This window comes from Neomonachus schauinslandi, chromosome 15 (assembly GCF_002201575.2).
Source record: "Neomonachus schauinslandi chromosome 15, ASM220157v2, whole genome shotgun sequence".
Lineage (NCBI taxonomy): Eukaryota > Metazoa > Chordata > Mammalia > Carnivora > Phocidae > Neomonachus > Neomonachus schauinslandi.
The window spans coordinates 44975024-44991316 of NC_058417.1; the positions used below are offsets into that span (position 1 = coordinate 44975024).

The 16293-nt window shown below is 43.8% G+C and overlaps 1 protein-coding gene across 2 annotated transcripts in view; it reads left to right on the forward strand.

Moving 5' to 3' along the window:
* The first annotated feature begins 1222 nt into the window (after window positions 1–1222).
* Window positions 1223–16293, forward strand: part of MAP3K3 (mitogen-activated protein kinase kinase kinase 3) — a 64898-nt gene continuing 49827 nt past the window's right edge. The window contains exons 1-3 of one of the 2 annotated variants that reach the window (XM_044921936.1): window positions 1223–1345; window positions 10500–10621; window positions 12289–12381. In XM_044921936.1, the coding sequence (XP_044777871.1) occupies window positions 1342–1345; window positions 10500–10621; window positions 12289–12381 (219 nt within the window). In that variant the 5' untranslated portion in view covers window positions 1223–1341. The remainder of the gene's footprint in view (window positions 1346–10499; window positions 10622–12288; window positions 12382–16293) is intronic. The other variant, XM_021678402.2, reaches the window with a different exon arrangement.

Consider the following 16293-nt stretch of genomic DNA (forward strand, 5'->3'; position numbering starts at 1 on the left):
ATTATCCTTGGGGTGGAATTTTTTTTTTTTTTCCAGTTTTACTTCGAAGAGCTTGTATTGCTTTCATAACCAAAGAAAAAAAGCTTTTATCCGAAAGAACCTCTCTGACTTTGCCACTTACTGGTGTTGGCCCTGGCCAGCAGCGGAACTCCCAGACTTCCGAGGACCCACATTCCAGTACTACCCCAGCCCCTCGGAGGGTGTGACCCCGGAGGTAGGAGACCCAGGAAAAGGCGGGCAGTGGTGAGGCCGCCCCTGCCTCCGGGCAAGCGCAGCGTCCGGACCGGAGGATTTGTCAGGGGATCCGGCGGCAGAGGTGGCCACAGGCCGGGAAGCGCTCAGAGCCTGAACCCTCCCCGCTTATTGCGCGCCCGGTGCGGGCACAGGGAGGAGCAGGACGCCGGACTCAGGGGCCACCCTGGCGGCCGAGAGCAGGGAGGGCGGGAGGCCGACGGCCCCTCCAGCCGCTTTCCCAAACTCCAGCCCCAAAGTAGCCGGAGGGGAACAGCGCCAGCCCGCGCGCCCGCCGAGCCTTCAGTGACCCACGGGAGGTGGGAATGTGGGCGGAGCCTCACGCGCGAGCTGTGATTGGAGCAACCAACACCTCCCGGGGAGAGAGGGAGGGCGAGACGGCGAGGGATGCGCAGAGGCGGGTGCTCAGAGCCCTCTGCGTGATTGGCTAGCAGAGAGTGAACCGGGTGCTGTTTCGATGATTGGCAGGCAGTTAGACAGCCCTCGGAAACGGCCTTGGCTTCGCCCATTGGCATCCTACGAGAGTAGGCGGGATTGGTTCATCGTGTGGTGCTGATGATTAGCTGGCGACTGAGAGTTAGGGTGTTGGGGAGAGAGCGGGGTTGGGGGGAGACTGGGGCAGCGACTTCCTCCCTGTTATTGGCTGGTGAAGTGAGTGGGGGTGGTACGAAGGTCCAGCGACTGCCTGGGATTGGCGGGCGCTGCGGTGAGTGACAGACAAGGGGGCGAGCTGCGCGACCAGCGGTTTGTTTTTCGGAGCGTTCCTGAGGTGGAGAACGGTGGCCGGACGGAGCGGCTGAGGGACTGAGAGACTGGCGGGCGGGCGGGCCGAGCGGCGCCGCCGAGGCCGGGCTGGGCCGAGCCGAGGAGCGCCGGGGATGTAGCGGGCCACCCTGCCCATGCCACAGCACCCGGCCGCGGGCGGAGCCGGAGCCGGAGCCTGGGGAGGCGGCGGGGGCCCCGAGCGCAGCCCGCGCCCCCCGCGCGGAGCCAGGCCCGCTGCCGTCCCCGCCGCCCGGGCCCCCGGCATGCAGCTCCGGCTGCGGAGGTGACACTCGGGCCCGAGCCGCCGCCGCCGCCATCGCCACCATGGGTGAGTGTCGCCACCGCCCCGGCCTGTGCCCGCGCTGCTTCGCGTCGCCCCGCCCCGGGCTGAGGGGAGGAGGACCCTGGGCGGCCGCCTGACAGGCATGGACAGCCCGCCCGGCCCGGGCTGCGGACCGACGGCGCCCGCCCGCCCGCCCCGCTCGCGGCTCGGCGGCCGGGGCGGGGGTTCGGTTTTCCCCGGCCCGCCGGGGCGGTCCCGGCCGGCAGAGCCCACTGGGCAGCCTTCTTCTGGGCCGCGCGGCGGGCTCATCCCGAGGCGGCGGCGGCGGGATCGAGGGCCCGTGCTCGGCGGGGCAGCCCGCTCCGGCCCGAGCGAGCCGGACCGCGAGCCCGAGGGCGGGGGAGCGGGAGCTCAGTGTGGGGCCCGGGCTGGAGGCTGGTGCAGGCCCAGCTGCTGTTGTGTCTTTTCCTTGATTTGCTTTTTTTTCCTGCCTGTGTCATTTCCTTCCCTTTGCTCACACAGGCCGGCCAGCGAGAGTTCCCGGGGCTTGCTCTCGAGCCCTGTGCGCGCCCCAGCGCAGGGGGGAGGGCGTGCGGGGAGATAGGCTGGGAGGTGATTACAACGGCAATCACTGTTATCAACAGCGCGGTTGAGAAATGCGAGCCGCACGCAGATTGCTGGAGGTTAGGAATTGGTCGGGGACTGCCAGTTATAATCCACATCCTACTTTTTGAAAAATCCGGTTGCAGTGTTTTACATCCATTATTTTTATTTAGCGGTATCCCTGAAATTATGTAACTTTTAAAAGAAGCATTCGCTGCACAAAAGAATCTATGAAATCATTTCCTTTTTATCAATACTTGAAATTTCAGTTGTGAAGATGTAATCTAAGAAACGCTTTTAATGCCTTCCACACGCGGCATTTGAACTGAATTCTATTTCGTTGTCCTTTTTGGTAATTTAGCAAATGATTATTGGACTAGGTTAAGAAGCAAATAACATTTTAGATGTACTTTGTTTCTCTTGTTGGATCGGTTATTGTGTTACTGTTGTCCACAATCACAAGTTTTGCAAAGTATTTGGTATTGTCCTAAATAACCATGGAGTAAACCTCAACAATGAAAGGATCCTTTGCAAAGGCATTCATTGTATCTGTGAAGTGCCATGCATGTGAAGAGGGAACGTTAATATTTGCTTTGCCCTGTAGCAAGGTCAGGTCGTTTCGTAGAAGGTTAAGTGTATGCTGTATCACATTGAGCAGATACTGTTTTGCTGCCTGTCTCTACACTGTGCCTTTGAATGAATTGCCTTGTTCTATTCTGCGCTGCCCTTGTACAGTAAAGGATGGGTTTGTTCATTTGCTGGGTTTACTGTTTCCTTCCCATGCTTTGCTTCAAAAGCGTGTGCTCTTCTGGGGTAAGTCTCCTGTGACAGAAAGCATAAAAGGAACCTAGTAAGGCTTGGTATTTAAATACATAATTCAACAAATACTTACCAAACATTTACTATAAATGGGGCACATAATTCTTCTTGTCCTCCCCAGGCTTCAAACATTTATCTTGTGTTTTGGAATTTGATGATTGAACTCAGTCCTTGAATTGGTTTGTGAACTTATGTTTGTGATAGTCTTTCCTCTTTGTCTTGTGAGGGCAGTCTTAAGTCCCGAGAGGGAGTATGTAATACTTGAGGATGGGCAGACTCCCACTCCCCACTTTCTTGACTGCTGAATCAGTAAGAGTGCCCAGATTTGTTGATTATATTTGCATGTCCAACCTGAAAATGGATGTCAGCCTGTTTTCACATTTCAAGACATTTTTATTTTATTTTTAAGATTTTATTTATTTATTTGACAGAGAGAGGGACAGCGAGAGAGGGAACACAAGCAGGGAGAACGGGAGAGGGAGAAGCAGACTTTCCGCTGAACAGGGAGCCCGATGCGGGGCTCTATCCCAGGACCCCAGGATCACGACCTGAGCCGAAGGCTTAACGACTGAGCCCCTTCAAGACATTTTTAAAAACTATTTTAAGTGTATGAGTTTATGGAGAGACAAGTGATGGGGAGGAAAGGAACTATATTGGTAGGGGCCAGAACCCCAAAGAAAAGAGGACCAGGAACTCTGCTTTTCATGTGTTCCCACTGTCTGTTTTACATAAAGAAACTGAGGCAGTGAGAGGGGAACTAACTTGCTTGGTGGCTGCCGAAAAAATTAGGCAAGCTGGTTTAAGAGCTACTGCCTAGCTTTCTTCAGCGGGTTCCCCTCATACCATTCTCTCTTTTTTGTAGATGACCTTGATATGCCATTAGAGCTAATACTGAATTCTTCCAGAGCCTGATCTTTAATTTACTTTATAAAAGGTTCACAAAGGATTTGTGTACACACACACACACACACACACACAGTCTCTCTCTTAAGTACTGGTTTCCTTTTTGGTGATGTATATGATGAAAATTCAGATTCCCAGGTTAGTTTTCTTTAGTTGCTGTGGCTCTAAGTAAACTGTGATACAGCAAGAGGTTGATAAGAGAGACATACAGACTTATTTTTTTTTTTTAAAGATTTTATTTATTTATTTGACAGAGAGAGACACGGTGAGAGAGGGAACACAAGCAAGGGGGAGTGGGAGAGGGAGAAGCAGGCTTCCCGCAGAGGAGAGAGCCCAATATGGGACTCGATCCCAGGACCCTGGGACCATGACCTGAGCCGAAGGCACTTGCTTAACAACTGAGCCACCCAGGCGCCCGAGACATACAGACTTATTAATAGTTTCATTATACTTGTTAAACTTAAGCCCAGTGAGGAAAGGATCAAAACTAATTGGAGTCCCTGCCCTGCAGGTTCTTTGGTTAACAGTCGTATTTTCCTGAGCTGTTCAAAGCCCCAGACTCAAGCTTGTTTGACAGCTTGGGTTGGTAATAAAAACAGGTTAGATTTTATATTGGCTGTTAGCCCCAGTAAATTTCTAGTGGGAACTACATTCATCCCTGTAGTACACTTATCCTTGTAAATAATAGGAAATATGGAGATATGCTTCTTTTTTTTGGCTTTAATACTATGTGGTTATTAAAAAAATTGGGATTGACTGGTCATTTTTCTTGGTCACTAGAATTCTCTCCCAGTTTTAGTAATTATAGTGGCAAATGCTGTTAATAACACTTGAGACTAATTCACTAGTGTACATTTGGACTTTTTATAAATGCAGTCTGAAACTTAGTGGGAAGTGTTACTGAAAAACATGTAACAACTTGGAAATGTTACAGGAAACTATAGTGAACTGAGTACAGGATTAAGGATGGGTTGGTTCTGCTTTGATAGCTTGGTTGGAAGTCAGAATCATTGTGATTTACAGACACCTTGGGTCTCTAAGATTCCAGGGCTGTTGTGAGCTCCCAGTTAGACCGCTGTCAGTTCAGCTTGTCTAGAATCTGACAACCTGACAATCTAGACTCTGGCCAACAACTGTTTTGGTTGAAATTGGGGTCACAATTTAATGAGTCAGCATTAAAGGCAGACGCATAACCGACTGAGCCACCCAGCCGCCCCTTATTTTTTATTTTTATTTTCTTTATTTATTTGAGAGAGAGAGTGAGCCAGAGTGAGAGAGACACTGAGCACAAGCTGGGGGAGAGGCAGAGTGAGAGGGAGAAGCAGACTCCCCACTGAGCAGGGAGCCTGACTCGGGACTCGATCCCAGGACCCCAAGATCATTACCTGAGCCAAAGGCAGACACTTAACTGACTGAGCCACCCAGGCGCCCCCAAATTTAAAAATACATATTACAAAGTAAGCTGTTGCTTCCTCATACGAGTCAACATATCACCGCTATATTTTATTTTAATGTTTAATGAATTTAACCTAAAGGTCTGGAAACTATAGGATTATGTATGTCAATCCCAAAACTACAGAATTGATCTCTCGCTCCTATGCACCTTTATACCATTTTGATAAAGTACCTACAATACCACTTGTACTGACTTGTTTACATGTTTCTAGTTCACCTTACCTTCTTAAAGTAACTTCTTAAGGCAGGATAAATGCAGATATAGGGCCTAATACTGTTCCTGACACATAAGAGACTATAAATAAATGTGCGAAGACTAAAGGAATAGCTTATATAAACAGAACCAAGAAAACTGCTGCTTGCGGTGCCTGGGTGGCTCAGTCAGTTAAGCATCTGCCTTCAGCTCAGGTCATGATTCCAGGGTCCTGGGATCGAGCCCCAATTCAGGCTTCCTGCTCAGCGGGAAGCCTGCTTCTCCCTCTTCCGCTCCCCCGCTTGTGTTCCTGCTCTCGCTGTCTCTCTCTGTGTCAAATAAATAAATAAAATCTTTTATAAAAAATAAAATCAAATAAAATCCAACTGTCAGGAGCACCTGGGTGGCTCAGTAGGTTAAGTGTCTTTGGCTCAGGTCATGATCCCGGGGTCCTGGGATCGAGCCCCGCATCGGGCTCCCTGCTCAGCGGGGAGCCTGCTTCTTCCTCTCCTTCTGTCTGCTGCTCCTCCTGCTTGTGCTCTCTCTGTCTCTGCCAAATAAATAAATAAAATCTTTTTAAAAAATTAAAAAAAATAAAAAATAAATATATTTTGAACGATCAGTTCCTTTCGAAGGGCTGTTATATCCCAGAAACAGAAAAATACCAGAATTTGACTTTGAGATCTAGCAAAGGTTCAACCATGTCCATGAAGGAAAAAAGTCTCTTGTGAATTGAGGCTCAGGCCTTTTGTTTGTACTTACTATAAAATGATGTTTGCCCGGGTACTGACAAGGTGGAGGCAGTGGGGGTATGTGAAATGTCATGAAGATTAAGATAGTAAAATCTGGGGGCGCCTGGGTGGCTCAGTTGGTTAAGCGTCTGCCCTCAGCTCAGGTCATGATCCCAGGGTCCTGGGATCGAGCCCCATATGGGGCTCCCTGCTCAGTGGAGAGTCTGCTTCTCCCTCTCCCTCTGTCTGCCACTCCCCCTGCTTGTGCTCGCTCATGCTCTCTCTCTCTCTGTCAAATAAATAAAATCTTTAAAGAAAGAAAAAAAAAGATAGTAAAATCTGACTCAGGGACACTGAAAACAGCATCTCCTGGGTGAGCAGTGCGATCAGACGATCCGGCAGTGCTGGGTAGAGCACTGGCCACATGAAGAAATAACAATGTTAGGTAATTGAAAACAACAATTAAAACATTACTTTGGGGATTTGTATATATGGAAAAGGGAGAGTGTCTGACATAGTACACAGATGTCATACAGGACAACAGTGTCTGTTGGTGCTACTAGAAACTTTTCTGGGTTTTTAGCCAAGGGAATTCATAAATGGGAGTGCCTTAAGACCCTGCTTTTAGATAGAAGTAGTAGTTCAGTCTGCAAGATTGACTTCGTGCCGGAGCTAAGGAGAGAGGAGTGTGTTGCCTGGCAGCCCCCAGACCATAGGTCAGGGTATCCGGAGAAGAAAAAGTCCGTGCTGCTGGATAATTATGGATAGCTGTCTGCTTAAGACTGCTTGAGAGCTTCCACTTTTTAAGCCTGAACTCTAATCCCTGTCTCATAGATCCCTTCTTTTCTATTTTCTATGAATACTCCTTCCCTCTATAGTCATAACCTCTTAATCTCTAGAATGAACTTCTTCCTCTGTGCTTCTTCCTGGTAGCTTTTAAGTGTGTCAAACCACCTCCATCCTCAGGAAATCTTTTCAAGGTTATAGCACACTAACTATTACCCCAGCTTCAAGTTGTTCATGTGTAAAGTTCACAAATGAATTGTTGATTTCTACTACTTCCAATTTCCTTTTAATCTCCAGCTTCTTGATTCCCTTTAAAATTTTGTTTCTGCCTCTACCACTCTTTTGGACCTGCCTGGCCTATGCCTGCCGCTGTCCTTCTTTGGTCCTGACTGCTGGGTGTCACTCTTGTTTTTTTCCAGCCCTGTTAAAGTTTTCTTTGCCAGCATACCTTCTTCCTACTCTACTCAATAAGGATTACTGCTCATTGAGGATCAGTCCCTGACCCGCTTTTCTTCCCCTCAGTCCCCTCACTTGCTTTTAGGTCCTTTCTCATCTTCACTTCATTTTTTAAGCTCTCCTGCGTAGCTGGAACAGCTTGCTTTTCGGAAAGAATCCTTATTCTGTTAGTAATTATGTAAAATCATCTATAAAACCTCTTGCTACTCACTGTAAAATTTTTTTTACACATGCGTGTTTATGTACTCTGGTTTGTATACTGTCTTAAGTCAATCGCTTTATTTGTGTAACCTTGTATTTGGGTCTCATTCATTCTTTTATCCCTAGAGTTTGAACAGCTTGAAACTATCTAATGTATAATACATATTGGTACTCAGTAAATGGTTATTGTTAATGCCTAATAAAAAGTCAGGAATAAAATTAAGCATTAGGGTAGATTAAGTAGTGTACAGTCTTTTCCCACTGACCTTTTTCCATTGATGATAATAGCCAGCATTTTTTTTTTTTTTAGCTTTACTAAGTATTAGGTACCATGAGGAATAATTTGTAAGTTCTTTGTCCTTTAGCTCTTACAGCAGCTCTGTGAGATACTTCTTTTTTTTTTTTTTAAGATTTTATTTATTTGCGAGAGAGAGAATGAGAGACAGAGAGCATGAGAGGGAGGAGGGTCAGAGGGAGAAGCAGACTCCCTGCTGAGCAGGGAGCCCGATGTGGGACTCGATCCCAGGACTCCAGGATCATGACCTGAGCCGAAGGCAGTCGCTTAACCAACTGAGCCACCCAGGTGCCCCGAGATGATACTTTTATTATCTCCATTTTACAGATGAGGAAACTGAGGCTTAGGGGGAATAAGTGATTTGTTCAAAGCCTCCTTAAATCCAGGTCTTTCTGACTTCAAAGTGCATATAAATGACTGCTGCACTCTAAGAAAGCTGCTATTTGTTTTTAAAAATTTGTTTGTTTTTGTTTTTGTAGAATGTTAATAATTCAGTTAAAATCTCAATCCAGGAAGAAATGCCTAAAAGAGCCACTTGATTTACTTCCTGTCTTTATCCACATCCTCAGTTTGAAGTATCAGTTTAAGAACCTGTTTTCGACTTTGACAAAAATCAGATTCAATAACCTTGTGTCCCTTCTGTCAGTTATCCTGACTTTTAGGAGATAGTGCCAAACCATTCCTCTAGTGTGTTCTCAGTGGTGGAACTACCAAACAAGTTAATCCATGAAGTAATGCCAAGAATTGGTTAGCTTCCTGGAAACCGAATTTGTCAACCTGATAAACCAGCTCTTATAATAGCATCATCTTGTATAGAATTAGAAATGATTCTGTAATTCTACTTGTCGTGGATTTGACTTGAAAAGCATGTGTGTTGTGCGTCTGTGTGTATATTCACATCCATCTAGGTTCAGTATCTGAGTTGAGACAACAACAGAAATTGCCAATTCACGGGGTGGTTACCTTGATACTGAAAACTCCATGTGTTCTCCTGTTAGGAATATCACTGGATGTGCCTCAGAAAACACCTACCCAGTCATAATCCTCTTTATAGTGATCCCAATTTACTGCTACAGTTGGCCCCAAAATTGTACACACATATATTAAATAGTATGTAAGCCAACTTAATATAAAAGCCTATGCATATTGTATATATAAGCCAGTCTTCCTAGCTTAGATGTTATGCTCTAATTTTTAAATCTTGGTTGGGAGGTTAAAAAACAAAACAAAACAAAATATCATGCAAGTTCCCTTTCTTTAAGGAGCCTACGGGGAAATCGCTAGAAAATATAAAATAATTGATGGGATGTATGTGTTTGTGTTGTTTTTGTTTTCACTGTGACTGTGTATTTTATCTTGGGATGTATGTGTTTTAATTCTGACATGTCTTTCTGTAGATACCCACTTCCTTTACATTCGCTGTCCCATTTATTTATCCTTTTGGCCCTACATCAATGCTCAAACATACTTTGGTATATATTTTGAAATGGAATTAGATGGGAAGCTACTCTACTGGTGTTTTTCCTGCACATTTTAAGTCTGATTTTACTTTTATGAGCAGGCAAAAACCTCCACATGGGCACCCTTCTCCTTCCTTTCTTGCACTTCCTCAGAGGGTGTGTAGGGCACCTGAGCACATTTGATTTGGAAGGGGGAAGAGGCAAATAGCACAGATTTACTTTCTGTACTTCATGATGTTCTTTCCACAAGGTGTTAGAACATTTCCAAGGAACCCAATGACAAAAGACAAAAGATAGGTGCTCTCTGGGTCGAGTCTCTTGTACTTGCTTCTTTTAAGGTGTGCTCCAGGTCCCCAAGTGACTCAGTTGTCACCAGAACATGTGTAACAACTCATCTTTCATATTCCTTTCCAGATCAACAGATTTATTTTCAACTCCCAAATGCTATTTGAGTAGACGAGGATCTCTTGAAGGACCTGGGAGAATTTTGCAAAACATGGAATTGGGCTGGTTTGGGTTCTGGGTTTTGTCCAGTTGTCTTCAGTACGGAAGAATTCTAGTACTCTATGCTATTTCAAGAAAAGGGGATTAAAAGTAATGCCAGTAAGGCAGAGACAATGCATTGCTTGTCAGTTAGGGAAGAAAAACAATAGAATTGCCTTTTGGCTTCCCTGTGGGAAGCAGAAGGCCTATAAACTTGTAAAGATTTGGGGGGGGGGCGTTCAAAGACTAGGCTTGTAAAACAACTTCTGTTCAAAGCAGCTACCTGAGGCCTTGTTTGGTACTTTTTTTTTTTTTTTTTTTAGGTTCCTTTTAAAATTTTTCTACATGGGATGCTTTAAGAATAAGTCTGTGTGTGACTCTGACCCATAATCAGCTCTCCGTGAATTCATCTTTTCACTCAGTACCCTACTACACTGTGCAACTTTTCATCTGTTTTTCCTGGTTGAGTTTCTCTGACACTGGAAGAGTTGCCCTGTTTGAGCACCTCCCTTGCCACCGGTGAATTGGTAAATATTGCTGCCAGAAATCTGATTGGAGATTTGTTAAGAATCAATTAAAATATAAGTAGCCATAGTCTGACCTCAGTTACCTACTCTTCAGACATCAGATGCATGTGATTATAGTTACAGAGTTTGTCATTTTACCTGGGCAGAACTCCCTGAGTATTAGTATTTAAATTCCAGTTAGTTAACATACAGTGTAATAATAGTTTCAGGTGTACAATATAGTGATTCAACACTTGCCTATGGTCCTTATTGAAGTATCGTAGCCCATGTGCTCTCTTTTGTTGCAGATGAACAGGAGGCATTGAACTCAATCATGAAGGATCTGGTGGCCCTCCAGATGAGCCGACGTCCCCGGGTGCCTGGATATGAGACCATGAAGAACAAAGACACGGGTCACCCAAATAGGCAGGTGTGTGTGGCCATGGCAGACCCAACTAAATTGCTGGGGAGGGGTTTTCAAATGGGAAATATTTGAAGAAGCCAAGGATACTCTACTACCAGGCTTGAATGCTATTGGCCCCTTTCTTTCACAGTCTGTTAAATGGTAAGTGATATATACCAGTCATGGTATATATACCAGATCATGTGGGTCACGATCTAGAGGCCCAGAGCCTTGTGCATCTGACCTTGTGCCTAGTGTTTCATCTGCGGAGAATAAGAGTAATTCCTTTACTTTTAGAGAGAGTATTCATATAACTCTTCCTTTACTGATTATTTGGCAAATGTTTAATCCAGATTCATAATCTCTAATTCAGAAAGTTTTTTAACTACCTTACGGTATACACTTAGGAAAAATTAATCAATTAGTATTAACTTATATAAAATATAATTAGGAAGGGAAATTTATTTAATAAAGTGTCATGTAGTATATTCTAAAGGTAACAATGAGTGATTTTATTATTGTTGTTTATGATTGTTTCCCCTTATATTAACTTGGGTAGCTGAGTGCCTATTTTATTGCGAGTAGTGTACTTCTTTAGGAAAACAGTTCCTATTTTTGTTAACATTTAAACCCGTGCACTGTTGAGAACCTTCTTCCCACCTCCAGTGTCATTTACGAACTCCCTGATTCCTGGGTACTTTGGCCTGCAGAGAGGAGTGAATGATGGAGCACTTTCTTCGCTACTGGGTATCTGGTGCTATATCATATGCCTATGTTTGGTGTGTTTGATGAAAATTTGTCCATGCCATTTTCCCTTGTGTTTCTCTTCTTTATCAGCTAACCTTCTCTTTCTCCTCATTTGCACCTTGTTTACCAATTCTTCAGAAGAATCCTTGGTTCCTAGAGAAAGAGTAAGGCCCTAGAACTTTTCCTGTCTAAGGTCTGCTAGATATAGCCTCTCAGAGTATTTCCTGCCTTTAGGAAAACTAGGGACCCTGAGTCCTTTTATATCATGATATAACAGAAGGATTGGCTTAGAAAGCTGCTTTTATTTTTATGGCTACCTTACAGAACTGGGGGAACGACAGAATAGGGCCCATTCTTGTACTGTTTTCATACATTATTCTGTCTAATTGTGTGGGTTCTGCCTTGCTGTAACTCTTTCCTATTCAAAGCTGCTTTTGGAAGGAGCATTTTACCAGAAGTGAGTCCCCTCCCCCAGGCTTGAGCCTAATGACCTCACTTTCCTTCCTGTCTTCCTATGTGGAGTGTGCTGCTCCAGTCAGCTGATCTTTCTCCAAATGGGGCTGTTAGCGTGGATATCAGTTAGGTGAAAAGGGGAAGCTTTCTTGAGTTGGAAGACCCAAAGGGACCAGGCTGGGAAGAGGAGGGTCGCATGGTGGTCCCTGATCATTCCTTGAAGGGAGATTACCTTTTAGAGATCCTTTTGCTTAGAACGTAAAAGCTATTGTAAGAAAAGTCCTGATCTTGTACTGTGTCTGCTGCTGTGTTATTAAAGTAAAGTGCATGGTTATGAAGGGAGAAGGCTGTGAAAAAGGATTGCCTATTGGTTAGGAAGTAATCTTAACAAGAGGTACTGGCTCTGAGGACCCACAATTTACTTGAATATCATCAAATTTTTTCTGTTGCATGGAGGGTACAAATTATTAACCTCAGTCTTTTTGTTTTTAAAGAAAAAACACAACAGCAGCAGCTCAGCCCTTCTGAACAGCCCCACAGTAACAATAAGCTCATGTGCAGGGGCCAGTGAGAAAAAGAAATTTTTGGTAAGGAACCAAATTACCCATAAAGCTAAAATGTGCTTTCAGATCTGATCCAAGTGCTGGAAGAGTGTGACGTTCATTTCCTAGACAAGTCATTTTAGTGGATTTGTAGGGAGTACTGGTTACTCATTACCTATGTTCTGTGCTTTTAGTCACCATTTCACAAAACAGTATTATTCATAAGCAGCCTCTGTCAGTGCTGTCCAGTATACTTTGTGTGATGATAGAAGTGTTCTATATCTGTGCTGTCTAGGGTAATAGCCACTAGCCACATGTAGCTATTGAGCCATTGAGGAAGTGAATTTTAGATTTTACTTAATTTTACTTAATTTTAATTTAAATAGCCATATGAGGCTAGTGGCTACTGTCTTGGACAGCACAACTTTATATATTATATAAGGGACTGTTGGCTTGCTGGGCAAGAAATGAAGTGCATTCTTGGAGGTGTTTAGCGATTCATTGGGACGTTCATTCCTCCACACAGATCATGTGTTTCTACACATTGTGATAAACTCATCAGTGGGAATCCTATCTAAGATTCTATTCCAGGAGGCATGGAGATCTGGGGGAAGTGTGAAGCTGTGGAACTAGCGTGGCTGTTTAGAAATGGAAGCTCAAAGTTTTATGCTAATATTGGGTAAAAGGCAATGAAAATGTCAAGATCACTTTTTCCTCTTAATAAAGTCAAGGTTGTAGAATGGTCGCTTCTGGGAATTGTAGCAGATGTTCAGCTTCTGACCAGGAGGGACATTCTTCAGCAAAATCCAAAAGCAGAAATGGGGAGAAAGTCTCAGTGAATACATTTCCAGGAAGGATGGGGTGAAATGGGGGTAGGGAAACCTCAGAGGGAGATGTGTTTACAGCTTAGTGTAATGAAAAGAACCTGGCCTAGGTCCTAAGAGGAAAGTATATAGCAATACAAGCCTTTCTCAAGAAACAAGAAAGTCCTCAAATACACAACCTAATGCTACACCTAAAGGAGCTAGAGAAAGAATAGCAAATAAAGCCTAAACCCAGTAGGAGAAGAGAAATAATAAAGATCAGAGCAGAAATCAATGAAATAGAAACCAAAGAACAGTAGAACAGATCAACGAAACTAGGAGCTGGTTCTTTGAAAGAATTAATAAGATTGATAAACCCATGGCCAGACTTATCAAAAGGAAAAGAGAAATGACCCAAATAAATAAAATCATGAATGAAAGAGGGATCTAGAGATCACAACCAACGCCAAAGAAATACGAACAATTATAAGAACATACTATGAGCAACTATATGCCAGCAAAGTAGATAATCTGGAAGAAATGGATGCATTCCTAGAGATGTATCAACTACCAAAACTGAACCAGGAAGAAATAGAAAACCTGAACAGACCCATAACCACTAAGGAAATTGAAGCAGTAATCAAAAATCTCCCAACAAACAAGAGCCCAGGGCCAGATGGCTTCCCAGGGGAATTCTACCAAACATTTAAAGAAGAATTAATACCTATTCTTCTGAAACTGTTCCAAAAAATAGAAATGGAAGGAAAACTTCCAAACTCATTTTATGAGGCCAGCATTACCTTGATCCCAAAATCAGACAAAGACCCCATCAAAAAGGAGAATTACGGACCAATATCCCTGATGAACATGGATGCAAAAATTCTCACCAAAATACTAGCCAATAGGACCCAACAGTACATTAAAAGGATTATTCACCACGACAAAGTGGGACTTTTTCTTGGGCTGCAAGGTTGGTTCAACATCCGCAAATCAATCAACGTGATACAATACGTTAATAAAAGAAAGAACAAGAACCATATGATCCTCTCGATAGATGCAGAAAAAGCATTTGACAAAGTACAGCATTCTTTCTTGATTAAAACTCTTCAGAGTGTAGGGTTAGAGGGTACATACCTCAATGTCATAAAAGCCATCTATGAGAAACCCACAGTGAATATCATTCTCAACGGGGAAAAACTGAGAGCTTTTCCCCTAAGGTCAGGAACACGGCAGGGATGTCCACTATCACCACTGCTATTCAACATAGTTCTAGATGTCCTAGCCACAGCAATCAGACAACAAAAAGAAATAAAAGGCATCCGAATCGGCAAAGAAGAAGTCAAACTCTCACTTTTTGCAGATGATATGATACTTTATGTGGAAAACCCAAAAGACTCCACCCCAAAACTGCTAGAACTCATACAGGAATTCAGTAGAGTGGCAGGGTATAAAATCAATGCACAGAAATCAGTTATATTTCTATACACCACCAACAAGACAGAAGAAAGAGAAATTAAGGAGTTGATCCCATTTACAATTGCACCCAAAACCATAAGACACCTAGGAATAAATTTAACCAAAGAGGCAAAGGATCAGAAAACTATAAAATACTCATGAAAGAAATTGAGGAAGACACAAAGAAATGGAAAAACGTTCCATGCTCATGGATTGGAAGAACAAATATTGTGAAGATGTTAATGCAACCTAGAGCAATCTACACATTTAATGCAGTCCCTATCAAAATACCATCAACTTTTTTCAAAGAAATGGAACAAATAATCCTAAAATTTGTATGGAACCAGAAAAGACTCCGAATAGCCAGAGGAATGATGAAAAAGAAAAGCAAAGCTGGTGGCATCATAATTCCGGACTTAAGCTCTATTACAAAGCCATAATCCTCAAGACAGTATGGTACTGGCACAAAAACAGATGCATAGATCAATGGAACAGAATAGAGACCCCAGAAATGGACCCTCAACTCTATGGTCAACTAATGTTCGACAAAGCAAAAAAAAATGTCCAATGGAAAAAAGACAGTCTCTTCAACAAATGGTGTTGGGCAAATTGGACAGCCACATGCAGAAGAATGAAACTGGACCATTGCCTTACACCACACACAAAAATAGACTCAAAATGGTTGAAAGACCTAAATGTGAGACACGAGTCCATCAAAATCCTGGAGGAGAACACAGGCAGCAACCTCTTCGACCTCAGCCACAGCAACATCTTCCTAGAAACATCGCCAAAGGCAAGGGAAGTAAGGGCAAAAATGAACAATTGGGACTTCATCAAGATAAAAAGCTTTTGCACAGCAAAGCTAACAGTCAACAAAACCAAAAAGACAACTGATAGAATGGGAGAAGATATTTGCAAATGACATATCAGATAAAGGGCTAGTATCCAAAATCTATAAAGAACTTATCAAACTCAACACCCAAAGAACAAAGAATCCAATCAAGAAATGGGCAGAAGACATAAACAGACATTTTTCCAAAGAAGACATCCAAATGGCCAACAGACACATGAAAAAGTGCTCAACATTGCTCGGCATCAGGGAAATCCAAATCAAAACCTCAGTGAGATACCACCTCACACCAGTCAGAATGGCTTAAAATTAACAGGTCAGGAAACAACAGATGTTGGCGAGGATGCAGAGAAAGGGGAACCCTCCTACACTGTTGGTGGGAATTCAAGCTGGTGCAGCCACTCTGGAAAACAATATGGAGGTTCCTCAAAAAGTTGAAAACAGAACTACCCCACGACCCAGCAATTGCACTACTGGGTATTTACCCCAAAGATACAAATGTAGTGATCCGAAGGGGTATGTGCACCCCAATGTTTCTTTTTTTTTTTTTTTAAAGGAACTCTTTTTTTTTTTTTTTAAGATTTTATTTATTTATATGACAGAGAGAGACACAGCGAGAGAGGGAACACAAGCAGGGGGAGCGGGAGAGGGAGAAGCAGGCTTCCCGCTGAGCAGGGAGCCCGATGTTGGGCTCGATCTCAGGACCCTGGGATCATGACCTGAGCCGAAGGCAGACGCTTAACGACTGAGCCACCCAGGCGCCCCACCCCAATGTTTCTAGCAGCAATGTCCACAATAGCCAAACTATGGAAAGAGCCAAGATGTCCATCAACAGATGAATGGATAAAG